The sequence below is a fragment of the Musca autumnalis genome, unplaced genomic scaffold (assembly GCF_047663935.1).
Source record: "Musca autumnalis isolate F117 unplaced genomic scaffold, ASM4766393v1 scaffold_2, whole genome shotgun sequence".
Lineage (NCBI taxonomy): Eukaryota > Metazoa > Arthropoda > Insecta > Diptera > Muscidae > Musca > Musca autumnalis.
This window is the reverse complement of record NW_027411755.1, coordinates 166109683-166136424: the sequence shown is the minus strand read 5'-3', so window position 1 is coordinate 166136424 and position 26742 is coordinate 166109683. Positions and strand designations below refer to the sequence as shown.

Below are 26742 nucleotides of genomic sequence, written 5' to 3'. Positions count from 1 at the left end.
CTAGTAAGTAAGTACAGAACAAGACCAAAAGCTATGTTGAGGTTCAATTCATTTATAATGGATTTTAAAGGTACTCCGCGGTTTTGTCCGCTGCTCGTATCATATATCTACTGTTGGTTTTGCTGTTTAAGCTGTGAGAAACGTCTTTTTCTTTTTTTTTTTTTAATTTTATAAAAACAGAAATAATAAATAAAAACATTGTCTTTTATATTACCAAACAAACAGGTCGTTATTGTTCTTATCAGCAAAAATATATATTCCATTCAAATATTCTCAGGCTTTTAAAATGATACACTTTTGAATTTTGGTACACAAACACATCTTCTAAATTTTCAAATTTTATTATTTACTTTTTAAAATCTTATCTTTAGACTGAATATATTGGATATAAATTGCAATTATTTACAAAATCATACAAAATTGATCGCAATGGTAGGTCGTCCAAGGAAAACAAAATCAATTACTTATAAAATATATGGATTGTTTCGAGGAAAGCCAAAAGCTGGCAATAAACGCAAATAATCACAAAAGGACTATGCAAATTTCATAAAAAAAAAATTTTTCATTTTTTTAAAATTGTATACCTATTCCCATTTCGTAGAAAACCTTAGTAAAAAACTTCGGCAATTCAATACTGGGCCAAAGAAGCAATAGAAATCGTGAATTATTATAGTTGTTTTGACTTGCTATAAAAGCCAGTAGAGAATAGGCTGTTTTGTAGTTCGATAAAGTTACCATAACTCTGGCCCAGTACGGAAACCACAACAAATTCCAATATTTATCTATACTACTTATCTATTTTCTATATCCCCCTATTTGCTATTCAAAAAAAAAAAGTTTGGATAATTTGACAGTAAAAAATCACAATTTCAAAAGAGGTTTTATGAAGTAATATAAGGGTCATTATTATAAGTTACCTATTTTTGGATTATATGTGAAAATTTTATAGTTTTCTGCGATTTCCGATTTATAATGTTAACATTAACTGACAGATTTATAATCTTTAGCTTTATGTTAGGTTTTCATAGTCTTCAGCTTTGAAAAAAAAAAACAAAATCAACAACAGATTTATAGTCATTAGCTAAAATAAAGTGAAATATTTAGTTTATTTTTGTTTCAGAAATTTGAAAAAAAAATTAAATCAGATTTCAATTCGATAAAAATATAAAAAAAGATTTTATGATAGGTTTTCACAGTATTTAGCTTTGTAAAGTGCAAAATAAACAACAGATTCATAGTTTTTAGCTTTAATAAAGCGAAATATATAATTTGTTTTAATTTCACATACGATAACAAATAATAAAAGTAAATATAATAATAATAATAATTATGATCATAAAAATAATAATTATTATGATCATAAAAATAATAATAATAATAATAAAAATAATAATAATAATAGTAATAATTATGATCATAATAATAATAACAATAATAATAAAAATAATAATAATAATGATAAATAATAATAATAACATATGGTCTGTTCCTTTACTTTAAAAAATGGTAACAGTGGAAAAAAATGGTAAAAGTGGTGAACTGGTCTCATATAAATCGTATGCATGTTAAAGTAAAGAGACGCTTTGCAGGTTAAAAATGGTAAGAAATGGTAACCTTCAGGCAGGTAAAGGAACAAAGCTATAATAATAATAATAAAAATAATAATAATGATAAATAATAATAATAATAATAATAATAATAATAATAATAATAATAATAATAATAATAATAATAATAATAATAATAACAATAATAATGATAAATAAATAAATTATAAGCTGTGGCAATGATAGTTTCATAGTCTGCAGCTTTTCTGACAGATTCATAGTTTTCAGCTTTAAAAAGAGAAAATTTTTGTTTTTGCTTTTGTTTTGAAGAATTAGCAACTTTGAAACATTTTTATTATAAGTTTTGTAGAAAAGTAATCTGAAATTTGCTGTAGTCAAATAGATTTGACGTTGGGAAAGAGATTTTTCATGCATTCAACAAGAATTCTTTAGCTTGTGTTTATATAAAATTCGGGAACAGATATTTTGTTTCTATGCCAAAAAGTAAAGCAGAAAATATTTAGTTTATTTTAAATTCAGACAGTTTCATAGTCTGTAGTTTTCTAACAGATTCATACTTTTCACCTATAACAAGAGAAAATTTTTGTTTTTGCTTTCGTTTTAAAGAATTCACAACTTTTAAACATTTTGGTAGTAAAGTAATCTGAAATTTGCTGTAGTCTTTTTTTTTTTCATGCATTCAAGAATTCTTCTTCGTTAACTTGTGTCTATATAAAATTGGGGAAAGGATATTTTGTTTCTATGCCAAAAAGTAAAGCAGAAAATATGTAGTTTATTTTAAATTCAGACGTTTGAACAATTTTTAAAAGTTGATTACTCTTAATTTGTGCAGTAAAACTAAAAACAAATGTGGCAACGACAGTTTCATAGTCAGCAGCTTTTCTAACTGATTCATAGTTTTCAGCTTTAAAACGAGGACAATTTTGTTTTTGTTTTCAATTTAACGAATTAACAGTAAAAATTTTTAGATTCAGTTTGGTAGAAAATTAATCTGAAATATGCTACATAGAATAAAAAAAGTTTTTAAAGTGAGTTGTAGTAAATTAGAATTGGGATTTAGGGAAAGATATTTTTTTAATGAATTCAACAAGCATTACTATTCTTCAGCTTATGTCATAGTCTGCCTTCTCTTCCTTTCGTGAAATCTATTTAACGAAAACTCATTTGAAAAATTTCATGTTTAAAAATTTTAAATATAAAAGTCCAAAAAATCTTACGTACAATGTTTAAAAAAAATATTCTTATGGTAACTTGTAGTAAGAACCCTAAAAATTATTTTGTAAGACTTCTTTTAAAACAACTGGACATAGTTTAATAAAAAATATTTTGGACAATGGCTTGAAAAAAATACTTATCTTCTATTTTTCTCTCTTTCTCTTTTCTTTCCCCATCTTCTTCTATTTCCCACAGAAAATACTCCTAAACCTGCATCTGTTTTGTTACATAACATGTAAGAAAATAATGTAAATTAAAGCCTAAAACAAATTGAATTTGTAAAAAAATCTGTAATATAAATGTGTATATAGAACGCCATTATAATGGTTTCTAATTTCAATAAGGACCATCAAAACGGTCATTTATTTTTAAATATTTATGAAATATAGATTTAAAAGAAAAGATATTAGAATATATCACTAAAATTTAAATATGTTTTGAAGTAAAATATTATTTTATGGTACCTATTATAAGAAATAACATGTTCAAATGTTTATAACGTCAAATTATGTTAATGTACATATATATGTATGTACTAAGGTGCTGCAGAAATCTAAAATTTTCATAAGCAAAAAATGCTTAATTTTTTAACTCAATAGGATTTCAAAATCTCTAATAAATGCTATATATATTTGTATAAATTATGCTTTGTGGCATAAGCTCTATTTACTAAAGCCTTACTATGTATTTTGAATTTTAAAATTCCATAACTTCAAACAGAGAACAAAATATCACGATAATATTTGAAATGTGATTTGAGTTATTTAAAAATTGAGTTCCAACATATAAGAATAAAATAGAATATTGTTGGAATATTCTTATATAGAATTTTGTAATAACAAATACAAAATTTGTATCAATATCATTTAATTTAATAAAATATTTCATTAAAGTAACAAAACTTTACAACGAAATAATAAACGCAAACTCTATTATTACAAAGTCAAATTGACAAAAAAGCAAAGGATAATAAAACTACTTTTTAGAATTTAAAATCTACATATGAATTACAAATGACGATTAATATTGCTGTTTTGAAATGGAAAATCTTCTACTAAAGTACACAATTTCTTAAGATTTAATTTTTTTTGTGGAAAACTATTTGAAAGTTCACCATGATCATGGTAAATAACATAATTTTTCTAGATATAGAAGAAAATTATTTTATAAATTGAGGTATTAATTCTTTACCAAAATGTACATACACATAACACACCTACGCCTAAAGGATTTTATCCTGTAAAAATATATTTTTTTATAAACAATATTTAGTATTTAATTTATTTTTATTTTAATAACATATCTTCAACGAATATTGATTGAATTGATGTAAATACACATACATACATTTTAAGTTATTTCACAAAATGAAGTTTATCCTTACATATTAATATGTATAAAATACATCCAATCTAATTTTATAAACATTATCAGAAAACCGATTTCCAATTCAAATTTATGAATTGTTTTTATGAATTTTAAATTTAAGTTTATTTTTGTAAAATAATGATGTTCCTTCAATAAGTTCTTCATATGTACATAAATACTTATATAAAATGAAAAAATGAATTTAATAAAAAACAAACAAATATATACAAAAAATTGTTTTAAATTTATAATTAACAGACACAGATAGTAGACAAACGCGAATATGACGTAAGTTGTGACCAGAGTAGTCGACGTAGACAAAGGGGCTCCTTTGGAATAAAAGGATTTTTGTCTCAAAAAACCCTAACTTCCGTTCATGAACTCCATCTTAGAAAACAATCAAACAGGCATGTCACAGAAACCAATTCCGATCGAAAGTGAAATTTATTTCGTATTTAGCTTCTTCAGAAACCGAAAAACGAAAAAATTTTTCGGAATGAAACCACTTTTGGTTTCTCAAGTGGAATTGCATTTTTGGAAACATGTCACTTTAAAACACTCCGAAAACACTTAAAAATAATAAAATTATTGTTTTATTATTTTATTATTAACAAATGGAGGGTATAAAAATATGAAAATAAATATCATATTTTTATACCCTCCACCATAGTATTATTAATATTAAGTTCGTTTTTCCGTTTGTAACGCATTGAAATACTCATTTGCGACCCCATAAAGTATATACATTCTTGATCAGGGTAAAATTCTGAGTCGATCTGTGCACGTCCGTCCGTCCGTCCGTCTGTGGTAATCACTCTAGCATCCACAAAAATGGAGATAGGACGCTGAAAATGCGTCTTTTGTTTCCAGGCAGGTCAAGTTCGATGATGGGCTATATCGGTCCACGTTTTGGTATAGCCCCCATATAACGGTACCCCCCGATTTACGGTATTTTGACGTTTTTAGCTACATTTTCAGACCGATTTAGCTATAATTTGACATTTAGGGTTCTTAAGTGCCAATAAACTTATATAAGAAAACTTGTGGACATAGGTCCACGTTTTGGTATATCTCCTATATAACGGTACCCCCGATTTACGGTATTTTGACGTTTTTAGCTACATTTTCAGAACGAATTAGCTATAATTTGGGTTCTTAGTGACCAAAAAACTTATATTCGAAAAAATTATGAACATAGGCCCATGTTTTGGTATAGCCCCATATAACGGTACCTTCCGATTTTCGGTATTTTGAGAATTTTACCTACAAGTTTTAACCGAATTATCTGTAATTTGAACATTTGAAATTCCTAGTGGTCACCACACCTCTCCACCAAAAATTGTCAAGAAAGGTCGATGTATTGATAAAGCCCCCATATAACGGTACCTTCCGATTTTCAGTAATTTGATGATTTTAGCTACAATATTAAACCAAATTAGCAGTAATTTGACATTTGAAATTCTTAGTGGTCACAACACCTCTCCATCAAAAATTGTCAACATAGGTCCATATTCTTCGGATATAGCTCCTATATAACGGTACCTCCCAATTTTCAATAATTTTGCAATTTTAGCTAAAATTTTTAACCGAACTAACTGTAATTTCACATTTGAAGGTTGTAGTGGTCACCACACATCTGCATCAACAATTTTCAACATAACCCCAATATAACGATACTTCCCGATTTTCGGTACTTTGAGGATTTTACTTAAAATGGTTGGTTAGGTCCATGTTTTGGTATAGCCCCAAAACAAATCTCCCAATTTTCCGTACCTTAGCCTTATTTTTTGGACGAACTTTCTGGTATTTGAAATTTAAAAGCCAACAAAAATTGTTCATTTAAGTTCATATTTTCGTATAGCCCACATACCTCCGAACTAGCTGTTAATGACATTTGAAGTTCCCACGTTATGTACCGATTTTCGGTATTTTGAGGATTCTAGCTGCAATTTTTAACCGAATTAGGAGTTATTTGACATTAAAGACTCCCATCAAAAACTGTCAACATAGGTCAATGTTTTATTATAACCCCTATATAACGGTACCTCCCAATTTCTAGCCCACCAAAAATTGTCAACATACATAGTTAGATGTAGGCACCATAAAAAAGGGCCTCCCGAATGAAGCATTTTATGTACATTATCTGACATTTTAACGTACCCACTTAAAGTTGGGGACAGGAATGAAAACTAATTATTTCATTTTAGTTCAGAATATTTTATGGTGGAGGGTATGAAAAGTTCGGCCCGGCCGAACTTAACGCCTTTTTAGTTGTTTTTTATCATTTTAATTAAAAATTTTCCAAATTTTCTTTATTTCTCAATCAACGAAACCACTTGTTAACGAAGTGTTGCCACATAATTTTTTCGTTAAAATCGATTTTTTTCTTCGAACAAATATTAATCGTTTGCAAAAACTAAACAGTCAGTCTGGCATTACGAATGACAACTTAAAGGGAAGATAAAAAAGAAAACATAATAAAAAAATAACTCAAACAAGGAGTTTCGTACAAAATGTAAGAATTTTTAATATGTTATTTTGATGTATTAAATAAAGTTTTAATAATTTAGGGTCAAACACAGAAATCCGGCACAAGAAAAAATCTTTATAGATTTTATGCTCACTCTGCACTGGGATAGGACAAGGGGTCCGAAGTATCTCTTTAATTCCTTCGGCGTATTTTTTCCGTATTGTGTTCATTTCTTTGCGCTTCAATTACAGAAACAATAGAAACTCCCGGCATTTTGTAAAAGTTAACTTTCTTTTCGCAAAAAAAAACTTCCTTTTAATAGAAACTTCTACAGTGTTTTATAATCATATCCTTTTTCGTCTAACGTTGTCATATTTATGCTCGATCGGAATCTGAAGAAGCGAAAACAAAAACGATCGAAATTAAATTGCGGAATTGAAACCATTCCGATCGGAATCTGTGACATGCCTGAAAGACATACATATAATTGTAAAGACTAGACCAACCACTAGGGTTTTGGGTTTTCCCGGTGTTTATCATTCCCGGGAAACGGGACTCATAAAATCGCCATTCCCGGGAATCCGGGATTTCCCGGGAATTTTTAAAATATGAGAGTGGCTCAATATTTCCGTTATTTTTTTATCTTCCCATAGTAACTTATATGAAATCAAATATTTTCAAAGAGTTGCGGGGTAAAAATGGATTACACGTTTTCGCTATATCGATTCAAAACGAAAGAAATGTGAAAAAATGTACCATGTTTCCCGGATTTTGCTCACACTATTTCCATTATTCAAAGCTAAGGAAATCGCTCGATGGAAAGTGTATGGCTCAAACAATGAAGTTATTGATCAGAAATTCCAATTTTGTGGCCCTCGAAAATCGTATGTTTTATTCTTATGCTTAAGATTGCTTGAAACAAGTAAGAAAATATCAGCCAGCAAAGATATACCCTCAGCCTTGGACCTGAACAAAAGAAGCAAACAAAATATATCAGATGTTTCCAGGGTCTTTTTTAGTTTTTGAGCCAATTTCTTATTAAGTACGGATTTGCCACGGAATTTTTTTTACAGTTTTAACTAGGACCGCACACAAAACATGTTGCCAAACATTTAAAAGAGAGAGTGTGGGAGATTTATCCCTTCGACGGTTATCTTACTTACTACCCAATGTAGTTGGTCATTGGTGTCCAAAATAAATGAGAGAGAATTGTAGGGAGAGCAATGTCCCTTTGTTAAACAACGGCTGACATGGCTCTCATTTGGATTTGTTATTCTCTGTTGTTACGACAACGTGCAGGCGTGTACATCAAAGTAGTTGGTAAAAAAAATTAAAAAAAATCGAGATGAGCTGTTAAGCTGCATTTTTCCTAAATTTTGTGTTGGAGGTACCCGAAGGACCGATATAGTCCATATTTCAACCTGATACATGACTAGATGAAATAATACGATGTGCAAAGTTTGGACCAACTTGCCAACTTTCCATTTTAGTTGTTGCCGTCAAGGTTTCTTGGAGCTTTAAAGGCATTATTTCAGAAAGTATGGACTTGCCTTCGACAAAATTTTTACCGTCGCACAATGGTTCAGGAATCGATTTTCTTGGCCAAAAATCAAAATTTTGTTTTGTCAAAGATATTATATTTCTTTATGGGATTCGATAGCAAACGTATTGAAACTAAGGAAACCAAAAAATTAGGTCAAAATATTGGAAGGTGTGGGCGTGGTGTGCCCCTAAATACGTACATTTTCCCCATTTTTGGGAAATACGTTATATTTGCAAATTTCTGGAAATTTCAAATTTCAAATTTCTTGGAAATTATAACTGATATTGTGTTCGTTATTTCTTTGTAAGGTAGGCAGGATTGTTTGCTGAAGAAAATTCAAATCTATCCAAGAGGAGCTCTTAAACTTCACTTTTTCCGAAGACACTTTTGTAGATTAAAGTTATTTCCAAATCTTTTCTAATTTATTGATTGACTGTAAAATTTAATCGAATTCTGATTCTATGGTATAAAAGTGACGGGCATAGTTTATTCATTCATTAAATATTAGTTGTGATAAATGTAAAAAGATATTTCCCGATGTCCCGGGAAATATGATTTTGTTTCCCGGGAAAATCCCGTAACCTAAAAACTGAGAATTCCCGGGAATTCCCCGTGCGGGATTTCCCTACCCAAAACCCTACCAACCATAGACTAATAAATGTATAGACACAGAAATCCTCTCAGTGAGTATGTTCGAACTGAGTCTGCTTAATATGCACTCAATTTTTAAAATGGCAATAACTATAAATTTTTAATCTATTTATTCTTGTAAATTACAATATTTGGGTAGTCTTTGGCCGGGTCTACATTACTTACTTACTTAGCTGGCCCATTACAGCACATTTGTTCCGAGCAAATGTTCTGTAATGGGCCAGCTAAGGCCGGTTCTACATCCTCATATAAAAACAATTATCAAAATATTGCAATTAACCCGCAAAAATTGTCTTCGAAAAATTATGAGTTATTTGGTTTGAGGTTGTCTATACTTTTATTAGTCTATGATATTGCTTATGGACGTATGTATCTTGGTCGCTCTTTCATTTCAAGTGGACACTGGGGAACTACCTTTAACACCCGCTAAAGGTAGCGAGCTGACATGTGCCGCGCGTTCACCCAAAAGAACCTGAAAAACTTACGAAGCAGTAAGGAAAGCATTAAACTCGAGCGAATTCGACTATATGATACCCTACACCACCACGATTACATTTTCCACATTTCATCAAAATATCTGTATAAGTGGGGGGGGGGGGGGGTTACCTTAAGGAGAAGACCGATATGTACCATTTTTGAAATTAAACTAAATTTGGACAAAATATTACAAAGGCCAAATTTTAGACCGAATATAGGGTTTTTTACAGAGTTCGGTTAATTTTCTCAGGAAGTATGGACTTGCTCTCGTAAAAACTTGTACCGTCGTAATGAGAACAGCGAATACAAGTTCTTACAACAAATATCAAAGCGATTGGAGTGCTGGTCCTAAACTGAACTTTTCCGAACATTTGTGGGGGAGGTACCTAACGGAGTGGACTGATATGGCTCATCTTCGAACTTAGACTAAGTTCGGTTAAAATATTACGATGGCCAAACCTTGGATAGAATCTGCATATCCGTTCGAGAGTTATAGTGCGCTCCAACCGTTTCTCACGGTGCCATAGAGGTTTTTTTAAACTTATTGGATATTTTCTCAGAAAGTACGGACTTGCCCCTGATACAACTTGTGCCGTCGTAATGGGGACAGCGAATACAAGTTGTTACATAAAAAAATCAAAGCGATTGGAAAGCAGGTCCTATACTGAACTTTTCCGAAAATGTGTGTGGAAGGTACCTGAAGGAGTGGACCGATAGAGTCCAAATTGGAACCTCATTTATATTTTGATAGACATTTCACGATATGCTAAGTATGGTTACTCCCTTCAAGATTTATAGTGCGCACAATTTTTTCCGAAAATTTCAAAATTTTATGGGGGAGGTACCTGAAGGAGTGGACCGCTATGGCTCATCTTCGAACTTTAACTAAGTTTGGACAAAATATTACGACGTGAAAAATTTGGCTCGAATCGGTTTATCCGTTCGAGAGTTGTCGTGCGCTCCAGCCAGACTAAAGATGGACAGTGGGTGACAACAGTGGGTAAATGGGAAATACCCGGTAAATTGGGTAAATACCAATTTGTGGCTATTTACTATATTGAATCGCCAATATAACATCTTACACCCTATTCCTGGGATTAAGTTGTGAAATGGTTTCGAAATGGATAGTTTTGCAATACTTTATAGAAATGGGTAAATACCCGAGTATTTACCCGAGTGTTGGGTAAAAACTCTATAAATGCCGAACCACTTGTCTTAGGCTGACAAAATTTCGTTCAAATCTTTCTTATGTCAACTGAACTTTTGGTATTGAAAATGGGGTCTCTGGGTCCATGTTTTGATAATTCTCATATAAAGAACAAATATTTAAAAATATCTTATTTGTTGTTATGAGAAAATTTATGCAAAAATCGTTGACAGCGTTACATATCTATTCGTAGATGTTTCAATATTTATTTAATTTACTATTATTTACGCGGAAAATCAACAAATAATAAAAAAATTTTGAGTAGATCTAGCAATGTCCATCCGTCTGTCTGTCTGGCTGGCTGGCTGGTGCGCACGATAACTCTCGAGCGGATCAATCGATTCCGTTCAAATTTTGGGTATCGAAATATTTTGTCCAGATTTGATTTATGTTCGAAGATGGGCCATATAGGTCGACTCCTTCAGGTACCTCCCCCACAAATGTTCAAAAATTGTCACAAAACTTGTGCGCACGATAACTCTCGAAGGGAGTAACGGAATTGAACCAAACTTTGCATATCGTAATACTACCTCTAGCACACATCAGATTCGAATATGGATTATATCAGTCCACTCTTTCAGGTACCTCCCACACAAAATTTGAAATAAGTGCAGTTTAGTGACACCTCACGAATCGTTATGAATTTGTTTGTGGCAGGATGTTCGTGCGGCCCCCGTAACGTCATTGTAATTTTTTTCGAGGGCAAGTCCATAGTTCCCGAGATAATGGCGCATAACCTCACAAAAAACACTGCACTATGTCGCGAGTTCAAATAAACGGTGGTCAAATATAAAAGGAGTTGGCGTTGGCAGATGAATTTTGGTATAAATACATATACTTCACTGACAATGTCGAGAGCAAAAAATTGCGATGGTCGGTCAACGTTTTGGGATAGTCCCCATGCAACGGTACTTTTTAATGTTTCGGTATTTTGAATATTTTAGCTAAACTTATCAACCAAATTGGTTGAATTTTGAGATGTGGGGGTTTCACTTTACAAAAAACTTTTCCGACAAAAATTATGGACATAGGTCCACGTTTTGATATAGACCCCACATAACGGTACCTCCCGATTTTCGGAATTTTGAAGATTTTACATATGTTTCACGCCCAAATACGCCGAAATTTTGAATTGAGGGTTCCCAATGGACCAAAAAAATTTTCTGATAAAAATTATGTACATAGGTCCACGTTTTGATATAGCTCCAATAGAACGGTATCGTCCGATTTTCGGTATTTTCTAGGTTTTAGCCACATTAAACAACCAATGTAGCTGATATTTGATATTTATGGTATGTTCCAGTACTGCAAGAATCTACTAATTTTTACTATTTTTTCCGATAACATAAAGGAAAAAATGTTATCGTAGTAAAAAATAGTAGCTTCTTGCAGGTTCTGGAACAGAGCATTAGTCTTCACCAGTAGTGCGATTCTCTAACTCATTTTTTGAGTTAACGACAAATGTCGGTAAAATTAAAACGCAAAATTATGAATGAAAAGTTCAAATAAATGTTGACAACTCTATTGCTATCGATAGAACTTTTCGACTACTTTCTCTTGGTCGATAACTTACCGAAAAATATCGTTAATTACCGAATTTATAAGCATTTTAATTTTACCGATTTTTGTCGGTAACTCAAAAAATGTCTTAGAGAATCGCACTACAGGTCTTGCGAAATATTTTTACAGAGAATTGTTAATATTGGTTCACGTTTTGATATAACCCCCGTGGAACGGTACCGCTGAATTTTCGGGTTTTTAAAGTTTTAGCCCCATTATCCACCCAAACTTACACCAATTTGGTGTTCAGTCTTTATATATTTTTGTGAGTTTATTGAATACAGCAAAATTTTGTCTTCAAATAAGAGAATTTTCCTTAAAATTTTTTTGACCGATTAATGACCAATAAACGGCACATTTTTTTGTTAAAAATCGAAATTTTGACTTTGTATTCTTTTCCTGGACGGTGTATTCTTTTTCGGGGACAAGTCCATACTTTTTTGAGATAATGGCTCTGGAGCTCCAAAAAATCTGCCGGCACTAACTAAACTTGGTTGTGCCTAACATAACATTCGCGTACATACTTGGATTACGTCCAAATATGGAACGTACATCGTACCACTCCTTAGGGTATCTCCCCATCGAAATAATGGTTTTAGACCCCAAGTATGTTTGGACGAATGTGTTTCAGACAATTTGCAGTTGAGTTAGCCATATCCGTTCGTCTGTCTGGCTGGCTGGTGCGCACGATAACTCTCGAACGGATCAACCGATTCGGTCCAAATTGTGGCTTTCGAAATATTTTGTCATACTTAGTTTAAGTTCGAAGATGGGTTATATTGGTCCGTTCCTTCCGGTACCTCCCCCACAAAAGTTCGGAAAGTTCGGACAATTTGTGCGCACGATAACTCTTAAAGTAAGTAACCGATTTGGTCCATACTTTGCACATCGTGAAATTTCTACCAAACTTAGGTGAGGTTTCAATATGGACGCCTTCGGGTACCTCCCACACAAAATTTTGGAAAAGTTCATTTTAGGACCTTCTCTTGAATCGTTTTGATTTTTGGTGTAGCTACTTGTATTCACGGCCCTCCATACGACGGTACAAGTTTCATCAGCGGCAAGCCCATACTTCTTGACAAAATAGCCTGAAAGGTGCAAAAAACCCTCCGACGTATCTGCCGATTCGGTCCAACATTTGGCCTTCGCAATATTTTGTGCAAACTTAGTTTGTGTTCGAAGATAAGCCATATAGGTCCAATCCTTCAGGTACCTACTCCACAAAAGTTCAAAAATGTTCGGAAAAATTGTGCGTACGACAACTCTTGAAGGGAGTGTCCATACTTTACACATCCTAATATATCTGCCAGGTATAGATCAGGTTCGAATATGGACTATATTTGTCCACTCCTTCGGGTACCTCCCACACAAAATTTCGGATAAGTTTACTTTAAGACCTGCTCTCGAATCACTTTGAGCTTTGTTGAAGCAACTTCCATTCACTGACCCACTTACGATGGTACAATTTTTTCGGGGGCAAGTAAATACTTTCTGAGAAAATAGCCCGAAAGTTGTAAAAATCCGTATGACAAGATGTGTAGTGGCTGGAGCGCAGTATAGCACTCGAAGTGGTCAACGGATTTGGTCAAAAATTTGGCTCACAGTTTCAATTCACATAGGCTGAGGCTATATCACTTTCGGCAAAGCCGACTGATACTTTTTTACTTCTTAAATTCGCCTTGGGACATAGCTACATCGACTCCAAATTTTCTGAAACAGATTTTGTCCAAACATACGAAATAAAAACATTCCATATCTACCCACACAGGCAATGTGGAGACGTAATTTCAATGCAACTTTGTTGGTGTGGACGCAAAACTTAAACGGCGTAAGGAAAATCCCCAATATTGCACATATTAGCGACAGTTTAAGGATGGAACATTGCATCACTCTAATATGGCATTGATAGCTAGTGTAAACTACCTCTAAGAAGAGTAAAGAAAAACATGTTGTCAGTTGTTGCACAAAATATTACAATTTTAATTTTCAAACCATGAATCTGAAACTCAACTAAATACATTGTATATTCTGCATTTTTCCGATCTTTTATGGATAGTAGATGCTATAGAATTATTCTTTTGTGTGATGTTAGCCTCCATTAAAAGTTTAAATAATTTGTACGTTTTGTTAAATATAATAGGAAAAATAATCTATCGATTCTGAACACTGTTCTCAAAACAACATGAACTGAAATGACCCATTTATAATTCCAGTGACATTAAGTAATGAATGATTACTTTTCATATCTCGTTAAACACTCCAAATGAACTTCGCTACTGAACATTACCATTGTAAAGCGCAATTGTTAACTGAAAAAATTTACGTGCTTTTGTTTAGAATTTTGTCCCACTTTTAATTCAAGTTTACGTCAAGCTTAACTGAGTAGTATATATACATACATACATACGTATGTACGTAAACACACTCAAGTGTTTTCCAAAAACAAACAAATTGAGTAACTACCTGACAAAATCTTACAACTACTCATGGAAGAATATTTGTAAACAATAGAACATTGTAGCTTCTGAGCCGTTGGGCAGTAAAGTAATGAAAGTCTTAATTATTAAAAATACACTTTTCAATTCAAAATCGTAAAAATTACAAAATATTAACACTCTCTAATCGCATTGATATGAGTGTATTTTATGTTCGTATAAAAGGGGTAAGTTTGTATTGCACTACTTTTTGGTATTACCTATCACAACTGTAACCTTAACCTACCCCATAGTTGGTTATAGTAACTCAATTATCGCTAGCTTACAATTGTAGCTGACGAATTGCACGAAGTTTGCAATTCTTAACTTTCGTTTAGCTTGTTTTTTATAATACATACATACATTGTAAGAATGTTGGCTAAAACTAGCTCCAACATGAGTGTGTTAAGGGTGATTTCTATGTTTCGTTATGATTGTCAAGTGAGGTCAAGTATTTGGGTTAACTGACCTGCCATGCTAAGGGGGAGAATTCGAGTTAGATATGTATGATTAGTACATACATATTTTAGCTTTCTTTAATATAACAAATTAGTAAAAAAAAAAACAAGTAAAAGCGGGGAATTGAGCTTTTGTTCCTCTGGAAACACACAATACTAAATTACAGCAACATCGGTTCGAAAATTTGGCAGTCGAAATACGTAAAAGTGGGTAATATTGGGTAGACTTAAACCTGAATATATTGGGATAGTGGCTAAAATCTTCAAAAAATCTACAACGAGAGGTTACCCATATTTTGCAAGGGATGTTTTGTACCTGTAATAATATGTTGTACCTTTAGCGAAGACCAAATACCGTTCTATGGTGACTATATGAAGACGCAGGCCTACACTTTGTGTACATGATTAAGATAAACGGACGTTATTTAGGTTATGTTGGGTATAAAAGAGAAACGAAAAACCTCAACATTTTATAGTGCTTATAGTCTGTGTACCCAGATGTACACAGTTTAATCGAACTGGGATCTGAGATAGAGTGAAACTGTTCTGACATTCCTTCGTCTTCTTCGATGCGGCTACATCGTCCGGATCGCAATTGGGCTAAAACCACTCACGTTTGCATTGGCAGCTGGGATCTTTCTACTGCGATGGATGGGGCGTGATCTTCAAGTACGGCATTCACACTGTATATTTGTACTGCCTGCTCAACTATATCAGTGTGAATCCTATCCAAACCTGTCTGATAGGCTCGTTGATCGAGAGCTTCTCGTTTATACCTCCCTCAAGAGATCATGAAGACATCTCCTGACATGCTGGGGTAGTAGAAGCCTGTTTACAATATGGTGACCGGGAATGCATCGACAACATCTTGTTGTACTGATCCACTGATAAACTCTTCACTTCCTCATGAAGGTGGTCCACTGATGTCATAAGGCATCCTTTTGCAGTCCTCGGACGGCATTCGGACAGGTTTGAAGATTCTGGCGGTGCATTGCTTACCACAGACCCGCTTATTCCTTTATAAGAGGTAAAAAAGCTTTCTTTGTCAGGTAAAAAAGCTTTCTTTATAAGAGGTAAAAAAGCTTTCTTTGTCAGCACTCCAAGTGATGCCAGCAAGCGACTTAAGGACCTTGTCCCTTCATTTGATCTTGTTGTAAATACCTGTGCCTTACGCGAACGACTTAAACATGAACCTACAGAAAGTTAGAGGTTAAACAGTTGGGGGGATATCAGCCGAAATTTCTGTTTAAACTCTACGGGTCGTAGACTTTTTATTTCTGAATTTCACAAGCGACTGGCGTTGACACATATGTATATATTAGGGTGGGGCTATTTGTATGGAAGGAAAAAACCTTAATCGATCAAATCGCCCCGGCCTACTATATACATAGTTGACTATCCGACGTTTCAACCATGTCCTCGAACAGCTTAGTATGGTTGACGGCATCGAAGGCCTTCAATAGGTGAAGAGTGACCACGACTGCTCGGTGCCACGGTCTCCTCTCGTTCAGTCCTCAACTAATATGTGTGGATATGGTGTGTAATGCTGCTGTGGTATAGTGGATTTTTCGGAATCTATGTTGATACTGTGCGACTTGGAAACTGCTTATATTCATAAGGAGGAGTAGTGCCTCTATTATCTTTGCTACTGGCGGCAGGATGCCATCCTTGCCTGTCTTGAATAGCGGCACCACCCTGTTCTATTCCCAGGCTTCAGATATAATAATGGTAATACTTAAGCAACTGGATAAACCCTGAGTCGAGTAATCGATCGTTATCCAATTTAGTCTACTTTCGGGTATACGACCAGCACCCCGGTGCGCCTGAACGAACTTTAAATGGAAGCCTGGGAAGTTTGTGATCATAGATGAGAAAAATTTGAAAAAAAAATTGCCGGAGCGCCTTTTAAATAAATCGCGGTCAATGTTCGCATTTTTAGGTGTTTTTTAGGTTTTCGCGATTTTGCTTGGAAACCGCAAGTCCTATCATATATTGCCTAGGATAGAATGCCAAAGCTCATAATGAGCATTGAGGTTCCCTGTCACCAACTATTCAACGGCGGTATGTACATATTAAGAAACTCTTCATCGGCAGTCCCCCTCTTTACTGCTACCCTCATACATTCCATGTATGGATCACTAGATTTAAGTTCAAGCGTAAGAGGCCTGTACTGGACAAACTGATGTATAAAGAAGGCAAGTCCACCTAATCCGCTTCTTGTACGATCCTTCCTTAAAACGTTGTGACCCATATCGCGGCTACCATGATGTTTCTGCGACTCATAATGCGGAGACAGTTGTAATTGAATTGGAGGAACGATGCATTCCTGGGAATTGGAGGAACGATGCATTCCAGAATGCAGCCCTGAGAACTCCTGATGTCCTCCGAGGCCACTTACATAAGCAGATGATCTTGCCGGCGCGTCGGCAAATTATCAGCTTGTGGAAAGGTACCCCCGCCGAGGCCTTTTAGGACATGATATATATAATCTTCATGATCAAGATAGATCTCTCCAGACATGCCTGGGTTGGTTACCTATCCACAAGATGATAGATGATGGTCCACCGGAGACATTGTTACAGTTCTCAGGGCTGCATTCTGGCAGGCTTTTAAATTCTTCTAGCGTATCTTGCCGGATCGTCGGCAAATTATCATCTTGTGGAAAGGTACCCCCGCCGAGGCCTTTTAGGACATGATATATATCAACTTCATCATCAATATAGATTCCTAGGTAGATCTCTCCAGACATGCCTGGGTTAGTTACCTATCCACAAGATGATATATAATGGTCCACCGGAGACATTATTAGACACCTTGTTACAGTTATCAGGGCTGCATTCTGGCAGGCCTTTAAATTCTTCTATTGCGTATCTCAGACCTGTAGAGTTGTATGCGGCTAACAAGGCTTCTTTATTTGTGCTGCCAGCTAGAGGCTTGAGAGCCCTGTTTCCACTACTCATTTTATCGCAGATAGTTGTGGCATGCACAAACAACTTATATCAGCTAACGAATGTCATCCCCAGGACATAGTGGGCAAAATTATTGATATGAACGTTGAGTGGGAGCTTTATATCTGCAGTCCATATGGAGAACAATGTGGTTGTTGGCTTTTGAGACGGATATTTTCATATTCTTCTCATAAAAGAAGTCAACGAGATCAATGAGATGGGCATTCGGCCTGACACAAATGTTATCAACTGCGGAACCTGACGCCATGAACGTACAAACATCCAAGCGCGTATAACGTGGTAGTTCACTGTCCTAGTTCAAAAACGTATGAGTAACATCGTTCAAACTAACGTGAGATATTAAGTATACGCATTTTGTTCAAAGAAACGACCGGTGTCCATTGAACTAGATAGTGAACTAGGTAGTGAAATATAGTTCAATTTACACAACTCTACTGTGGTACTATGCTGCTTCTGGAACTCATGTTGCTGATTCACAAATAAATAACAACTCTGATGCTGGGGAGGAGCAAGAATAGCACAAACAAGTAAGAAAAGCGTTAAGTTTGGCCGGGCCGAACTTTTTATAGCCTCCACCACGAAATTTTTCAAATTGAGCGAAATACATAAAATTGGGCAATAGCTAGATGTTCTGAATTTGGATAGTTAACGAACATCGGGAGCACCGTTCTATGGAGGCTGTATAAAACGATGACCTCTACCAATAAATTTCTGTAGGAAAGTTTTGTAACTCCAGCGAAGACTAAATACTAAAATTCAGTTATTTCGGTTGAATAATGGAGTTAAAAGTTAAAAAAATACCGAAAATTGGCAGCGACCGTTCAGGTGGAAAGTTTTATACCACCAACGGAGACTAAATATAATATTTCAGCCGTTTCGATGGGATATTTATGGCACAACCTTCAAAAGAAAACATGGACTTACACTTATAATTCCCTTATACCCCATGGAAGTCTAAATACCAAATTTCAGTCATTTCGGTGTTATATTGAGGCCACAACTTTCAGAATACCGAAAACCGTTAGGTTCGGTTCTATGGGGACTAAAAGAGGCCACAACTTCCCGAATACCGAAAAGCGGGAGCTACCGTTCTATGGGGTCTATCTGAGGACGTCGACCTATACCGACAAATTTCAGGTGGAATTTTGTAAACCCCCAGATTTAATCTTCTACCAAATTTCAGCCATTTTGGGGCTATATAAAGGCGTGGAATTGTATCTACAAATTTCAGGTGGAAAGTTTTATACCCTCAACGAAGACTAAGCAACAAATTTCAGCCATTTTAGTGGGATATTGAGGCCACAACATTCAAAATACAGAAAATCGCTAGGTACTGGGGCTATATGAAGGCGTGGACCTATACCGATAAACTAAAAGTGAAAAGTGATATAACCCCAGCTAACAATATATACAAAATTTCAGCCATTTCGGTGTGATAATTAGATAATGTGATAAAACCTTCAAAATACCGATAATTGGGATATACCGCTCTATGGGGGGTACATCAAAACGTGGACCGATACCGATAATGGGGAAAGTTTTGTAGCACCGAAAAAGACTAAATACCAAATTTCATCTACTTTGGTGAAATAATGAGGCTAAAACTTTTTACATACAGAAAATCGGCAGGTACAGTTCTATGGAGCTATATCAAAACATGGACCTGTGCTGAAAAATTTCTGGGAGAAAGTTTTGTAGCCCAAAAGAGGACTAAATACCAAATTTCAGCCATTTTGGTGGGACAATATTGCTAAAACCTTCAAAATAGCGAAAGTCGGGAGATACCGTCTTATGGGGGCTATATCAAAACGTGAACCTATGTAAACATTTTTTGATTAAAAATGTTTTTTTAGCCTCTGGAGACACAAAGTAAGAAATTACTACCAATTCTGTGGTAAAATGGGACTAATACCTTCAAAATAGCTTAAAGTGACTCGTACTATATATAGGGGCTTTACCAAAACGTGGACCTACATAAACAAACTTTGGAAATGTTTTTTTAGCCTCTGTAGACACAAAATACTAAATTACAACCACAAAATTACCAAATTACAAAGACACAAAATACCAAATTACAACCAATGTCTTAACAATCCCTTAATATGCGTATATTTCCAAAGCATACAAACGATTTATGATGAGCTACGCCTCTGCCTATACAGCCCCCAAATGAATTGATGTTTGCGTTTACAAAAGTTCGAATTTTATTTTTTTTTGTTTATGTCATACTCACTAATTGCAAACAGTGAATGAGTAAAATAGTACACATATATTTTCGAGAATGGCAACAGCCAGAGAAATTTATTATTGCTCGCTCCCCTTTAAAAAAAATGTGTAGAAATAACATCAAAACATTGAAGAAAAGTAAAAGTTCATATTTTGCTGTTCTCGCATTTTCAGAGTGCGTTACTGAAACCAAGCAACACCGCCAGTCATCGTCATCGTCTAATGGATAAAATACACAACACGAAAATCAAATTTTGAAATCAAAACAGTTGTCGAATAAATATCGTGGCGAGCGGATAACAAATTTGTTTGTTAAATGTATCCAAAATTAAAAACGAAAGAAAATATTAAAACGAAAAATATATAAAATTAAATCAATTTTACTATAAAATGTAATTAAACTTTCCGCCATACTTACAAAAAAAAAATATTTCATAATTCAATTTATAACCGTAAAAGAATAAAGGCATAAATATTTGTACTTACTCGTACATATGTATCTATTGTATGTACAAAAATACATATAAATTGTGTGTACATTATGTGATACGAAAACCAAACAAATGTTTTTTTAATTCTTTAAAAAAATGATCTCTGTTTTCAATAAAATGTATTTCGGTAAAAAAGTATAAAATTGAGCAGAAACAAATGTTTTTTTTTACCAAAAAGTAATTTTTTTTGTGAAAAAATTTGATTTTAATTTTTATTAAAATTTAAAATACAATTTAAAAAAATACTGAATTAAAATATTTTTAAAGATGACGAAAGCTAGTTTTCATGATTTTTCATCTTTCTATCATTGCCATCGCCCAATGTTTACCCTGCCAAGCATAACGAATTGTTCATTGTTAGGGTCAACGTCAAACAAGGCCAAGCACCATATGAGAATTATCGAGCATTATGTGCAGTGAAACTATTCAGAAGCGAAATTCAACGATCGCTTCAAATTCCCAACCTAAGCGATAAATATATACAGTAGAGCCTCGATATTTCGTAACCAAAGGAAATTAATTACCGGTGTCTTCGATTTATCAGGGTTAAAATGCGGAGGAAACCCATTTAAGTGGCCGACAGTTTATTACCAATTATGGTGGTGTAACATCCAAATTCATCTTAGCGAATATAAAATATAACCCATAAATTTCTTCCTACTGAGTATTCTATGAAAGCTCAGATCCAAACTTATAAAGCCCAACAAATCGGTGCTATATATCTAAAACCAATTCGAATTTTGTTTTAACCTACTCAGCAAACTTTAGAGATGAGAGAATGAAGAAAATTTTCGTAGAAATAATGCACTGCATTTAGTGTCTAAACAGAAGCACTATGTCTCAGAAATTTTGAAGCACATTACGTGTAAGATTTCTTGTACAGGTACCACCGCACAGTAGTGGCACTTAAATGGGAAGGTGTGACAAAAATACTTCTAGATAATATATCGAACTGAAATTTTATCAATGGGTCCTAGTAGCCTAAAAACACTCTAAACAAAATATTGCAGTCCTATGTCCAAGTTTTCGCGTGTTCCCATGAAACGAGTTCTCCTGAATTTAAGTATTTTGCTGTTACTAACGCATTGTTTAACCGAATTCGCTATAATCCGGTAAAATTATGTGTTAAAGTGAATACCCCCAAAACTTGTTCTTTTTCTTGCACGAGTTTTCACATGAAACTTTCATCAACGGATAGATCGAATGTAAATGGACCAATAGTCATTTCAGTGGGTCATCGTATAACTTTTGGACCAGTATGCCAGGAAGCATGAACTTGTCCACGAAAACATAATATCGCTGTAAACAGGACCACAACGAACAACATCGGTATACATTTCCAAAGGATCTTCGAACAGACCCTAAACTGCACTTTGACACAAATGTTGAACATTTGTGGGGGAGGTATCCTAAGGAATGGACCGATACGGGCCGCGATAAACCAAATTTCAAGAGATATCGTGCATATCATTTTAGTAACATTTTTTAAATATTGGGGGGAAGTACCGGAAGTTGTGGCCGGTATTGCCCATCTTCGAACTGAAACTAACAGGGTGTTTTTGTAAAAATGCTTGCCTGTCACACGAACCGTTCGTACTAAAACGTATACGTTCAAAATTTGGTTCTTGTAAAATTTTACGAACCATTCGTTTTTATCTGAAAGCTTTCGTCTATTTCATAAAAGCTTTTATATTTCAGGGTTTCCATGACACTTATTTTGTGAATTTTGCATAGGCATCTGCACGTAAAATGTGTTACTTGATGGCAACCCCGATAAACAGATGAAAAACAAAAAATAAGAAAAAAATGTAATCAAATTTGTCCAAAAATAATTGTGATAATATGAATAAACGGATCTACATATACGCTTGTGCTTCTATGGAAATAAATAAAATTGCATTCCTTTCCCGTTTTCGTGTGTTTTGTGCCATTTATTACTCAAATTATTTAATTTTCATCCAAAACGATGGGTCTTTTCCATTCGTTTATTTTTGACGTATTCGTTCGTCTGATTTTGTTACGAAAACCAAAAAAATTACGAAAATAAAAAGCTTTCATTTGTTTGTCACACGAATACAAACGTCAACCGCTATGAAAACCAAATTGTGTCTTCGTTCATGAAATCGACGAACGAATGGGCAAAAACTTTTTACAAAAACACGCTGTAAGTTTGGACAAAATATGACGAAGGAAAATTTTGGACCAAATCGGTTGATCAATTCGATAGTTATCGTGCTCTCCATCCACTACATATGGTGCTATAGGGGGGTTTTTTACACCTTTCGGGCTGTTTTCTCAAGAAGTATGGATTTGCCCCTGGAAAAACTGTTACCGTCTTAATTGTGGCTGCGAATGCAAGTTGCTTCAATACAAATCAAAGAGATTAGAGACCAGGTCTTAAAGTGAACTTTTCCGAAATTTTGTGTGGAAGGTATACGAAGGAGTGGACAAATATAGAATATATTTGAACCTAATCTATATCTAGTAGATATATTAGGATGTGCAAAGTATCGACCAAATCGGTTACTCACTTCAAGAGTTATCGTGCGCACAAATTTTCCGAACATTTTCGAACTTTTGTTGGGGAGGTACCGGAGGGAGTGGACCGATATAACCCATCTTCGAACTTAAACTAAGTTCGGGCAATGTATTACGACGGCCAAATTTTGGACCGAATCGGCAAATCCGTTTGAGACTTATCTTGCGCCCCAACCACTACACACAGTGTCATAGGGCCTTTTTGCACCTTTCAGGCTATTTTCTCAGGAAGTATGGACTTGACCTTTTGATGAAACTTGTACCGTCGTATGGGGGGCAGTGAATACAAGTTGTTACCGCAAAAATCAAAGCGATTCGAGAGCAGCTCCTAAAGTGGACTTTTCCGAAATTTTGTGTGGGAGGTACCCGAAGGAATGGACCGATTGAGCCCATATTGGAACTGTATTTAAATCTGGTAAAAATGTCACGATGTGCAAAGTTTCGACCAAATCGGTTACTCACTTTAAGAGTTATCGTGCGCACAAAATTTCCGAACATTTTCGAACTTTTGTCAGGGAGGTACCGGAAGGAGTGGACCGCTATAACACATCTTCGAACTTAAACTAAGTTTGGACAAAATATTACGAAAGCCTAGTTTTGGACTGAATCGTTTGATCCGTTCGAGAGTTGTCGTGCGCTTCAGCCAGACAGACGGACGGACGTGGCTAAATCAACTCCAAATTGTCTGAAACACATTTCGTCCAAACATACTTGGGGTCTAAAACCATTATTTCGATGAGGCACATTTTGCCGGTATGAAAGTGTATATACCCTCGTTAGCATAAATGCTGAGGGTATAAAAAGGGAAACTGATCTATTATTGATTATTACCAATATGGAGTTGCCCTACTCATCGGGGTGCGAATTATAGCGAATCTACTGTATTTTCTAACATCACCGAAATTATTAAAAAATGGATTAAGAATTGCATAGAAATTCAGTTTGGTATAAAAAAACTATTGGAAAAGTTTTCTTTTTATACCCTCAGCCTTCAGGCTAAAGCGGGTATATTAGGCTGCGTTAGGTCGCGTTTGTGACTCATGGGATTGAACTGAGCAAAAATGTCCACTAGACCATATGTCTACCGTGAAAATCGATCCTCCCGATTTTGGCTTGAAGTTTTTTGATATTTTGCCATTTAGATTTGCAATCCAACACAAAGACCAAAAGTGTAGCCAACACATTAATTACGAACTCTCTAGTACATCGCAAAAGTATTGGAATGCTTCTTCAAGCAGTTTTGGCCATGAGACTGCGCAAAATTTTCGGCAAATATCGATAAATGACACTGTGCTACAAAAGTTGGGGTCCATGGACAACGAAAATACCTTTGGTTCGTTTGGGTCACTTCGTTTTATTGTTTTATAACGGTAAAAGTAGTGACAATCTGGGTTTCTTACATTTTCAAATTTAAACGGTCATATCTGCTTTTTTCACAACGGATTTCTATTGATCCTTTTTCCATTTAAAGGGGTGAATAATACCTTTCGAAAAGGCTATTACTTTTTTAAATCGGGCACCAAATGGATAAGTTATAGTGGTTGAAGTGTAAAAAACGAAAAAAAAACGGGAAAATTATTTTCCTCGTGCGCCAGGTGGCTTAGAAGATGCCGCACAGTATAATTATTTATTTTCACCAAAAATTAGCTTCCGAAAACGGGAAAAACTAATGAAATCGGTTGAAAAATAGGGGAGCTATGCAATTTTTTGTGTTTTACCTTTTTGTTTTTTATGCAAGTCCGCCTCTCCGTCCGTCTGAGGTAATCACTCTAGCATCCACAAAAATTGAGATGGGACGATGAAATTTTGGTTTTTTGTTTGGGGGTATGTCAAGTTTGAAGATGGACTATATTGGTCCACGTTTTGGTATACCGCCCGATTTGAGATATTTTGAAATTTTTAGCTACATTTTATGGCCGAATGAGGTATAATTTGACACTTAGGGTTCATAGAGGCCAATAAACTTCTCCACCAAAAATTGTGGACAAAAGTCCATGGACTATATCGGTACACTCCTTCCGTTACCTCCCACAGAAAATTTAAACAATTTTCACAAAATTGGATAGTTTTTAATTTTTTGTAAATGGTTGTATACATTTTTCGTCCGGGTAAGTCCCTACTTTCCAATATAATGATCCAAAATCTCTTAAAACCCCTGCCGGAACCAACTAAAGTGGCTGATGAGGACGATAACTTACGATTTGTCTATTCGATTTGACAGAAATGTTGCCAAAAAATGTTTGTAAAATTTCTCATAAACGTGCATCAACTTCCAAGAAGTCTATAGCGGAAAACATTTTTGGGTACCTCCATCAGAAAGTTCACAAAATAAAATTTTAAAATTTTAAAATGTTTACCGAGTGCAGTCTTTGTGATCCTGCTAACAGCGAGATAATATTGTGTTTCGTGGGCGAGAACATGCATCCTGACATAATGCTCCAAAGGTTTTAAGAACCCTACGGTGGCCAACTAAAATGAGTGGTTGGCACGATATCTATTGAGAGGTATGACTACCCAGCAAAAGTTCGGATCCGTTTGTCATTATGTAACCCATTACAAAGTAATGTAAACAAAAATAACTACTTATATTACCGATATCTGATCCGAAATCGTAACGATATCTTAACGAAAGTTGTATGAAGTGGTTCACATAATTTCGGAACGAAATGTCGGAGCGACATTGGACCGATTTCGGTCCGATTTCGTAACGAAATCTGAAGAAAATTCTTGGGAAATTCGGAAAGGAAATTTCTTTCCGACATTTGTTCCGAAATCGGAACGAAATCGGTACAAAATCTGAACTATTTCCTCTCCGAAAAATCATTTAAAAATCAAAACGAAATCTGAACGACTTTGCTTCCGAAATTGTTCAGAAGTTAGTAGTGGGTTTTGTAAGAAGTTACGACTACCAAAAACTACTATAAAAACCCATTAATTAGTAAGAATTTTTTTGCTGGGTAGCATTGGTCCAACCCTTGCACTTCCTAACATTTCTTTCAAACTTAAATTACGTTCGAAAATAAATTATATCGGACTACTCCTTATAGTCCATGTATCATAAAAGTTCAACATTTTCGCTTAAGTGCAGTTTGAAAGCTGTTCAAGAATTTCATTCAAGAAAAGTTAATCGAAAATAGTTTTTGTGCTTCTGATTAGAGCGATATATATATTTTCTTGTAGGCACGCCCATGCTTTCTGGCACAATTACCAAAAAGCTTCAAAAATTCCAAGGTTGGCCAACTAAAATGGCTGGATAGAAAGAAATTACTCAATCCAATCGCTATATGGACTACGTCGGTCCATTCCTTCAAGTATCTCCTTTGCAAAATCCAGTTTAATACCACTTTTCGAATCGTGTTGAAATTTTAATAGCGAGTATTCGTTGTGTTTATGACTGCGATATTATACATATTTTGTTTTTTTTTCATAAAGGAAGAAAAAATTACTTAAATATTGAACCGGAAATGTCCCTATATTTAGGTCCAACCCCTCATTCACTTCTCGAACTAAAGTGGTATTCTTGCAAT

At 34.6% G+C, this 26742-nt stretch overlaps 2 protein-coding genes across 12 annotated transcripts in view; both read left to right on the top strand.

The window, feature by feature from the left end:
• The window catches only part of dbr (debra), a 75700-nt gene extending 71315 nt beyond the window's left edge, over positions 1–4385 (top strand). Inside the window, exon 7 of the mRNA XM_073969788.1 lies at positions 2979–4385. Coding sequence (XP_073825889.1) covers positions 2979–2991 — 13 coding nt within the window. The 3' untranslated portion in view covers positions 2992–4385. The remainder of the gene's footprint in view (positions 1–2978) is intronic.
• Positions 4386–14576: 10191 nt separating this feature from the next.
• LOC141394831 (galectin-4-like) overlaps positions 14577–26742 on the top strand; it is a 112121-nt gene continuing 99955 nt past the window's right edge. For 3 of the 11 annotated variants that reach the window (XM_073969782.1, XM_073969779.1, XM_073969774.1), the window contains exons 1-2: positions 14577–14721; positions 20361–20804. The gene's annotated coding sequence lies outside the window, so the exon portion shown is untranslated. Of the gene's footprint in view, positions 14722–20360; positions 20855–26742 lie in introns of those variants that run through there. The other 8 variants (XM_073969781.1, XM_073969778.1, XM_073969775.1 and 5 more) reach the window with 7 other exon arrangements.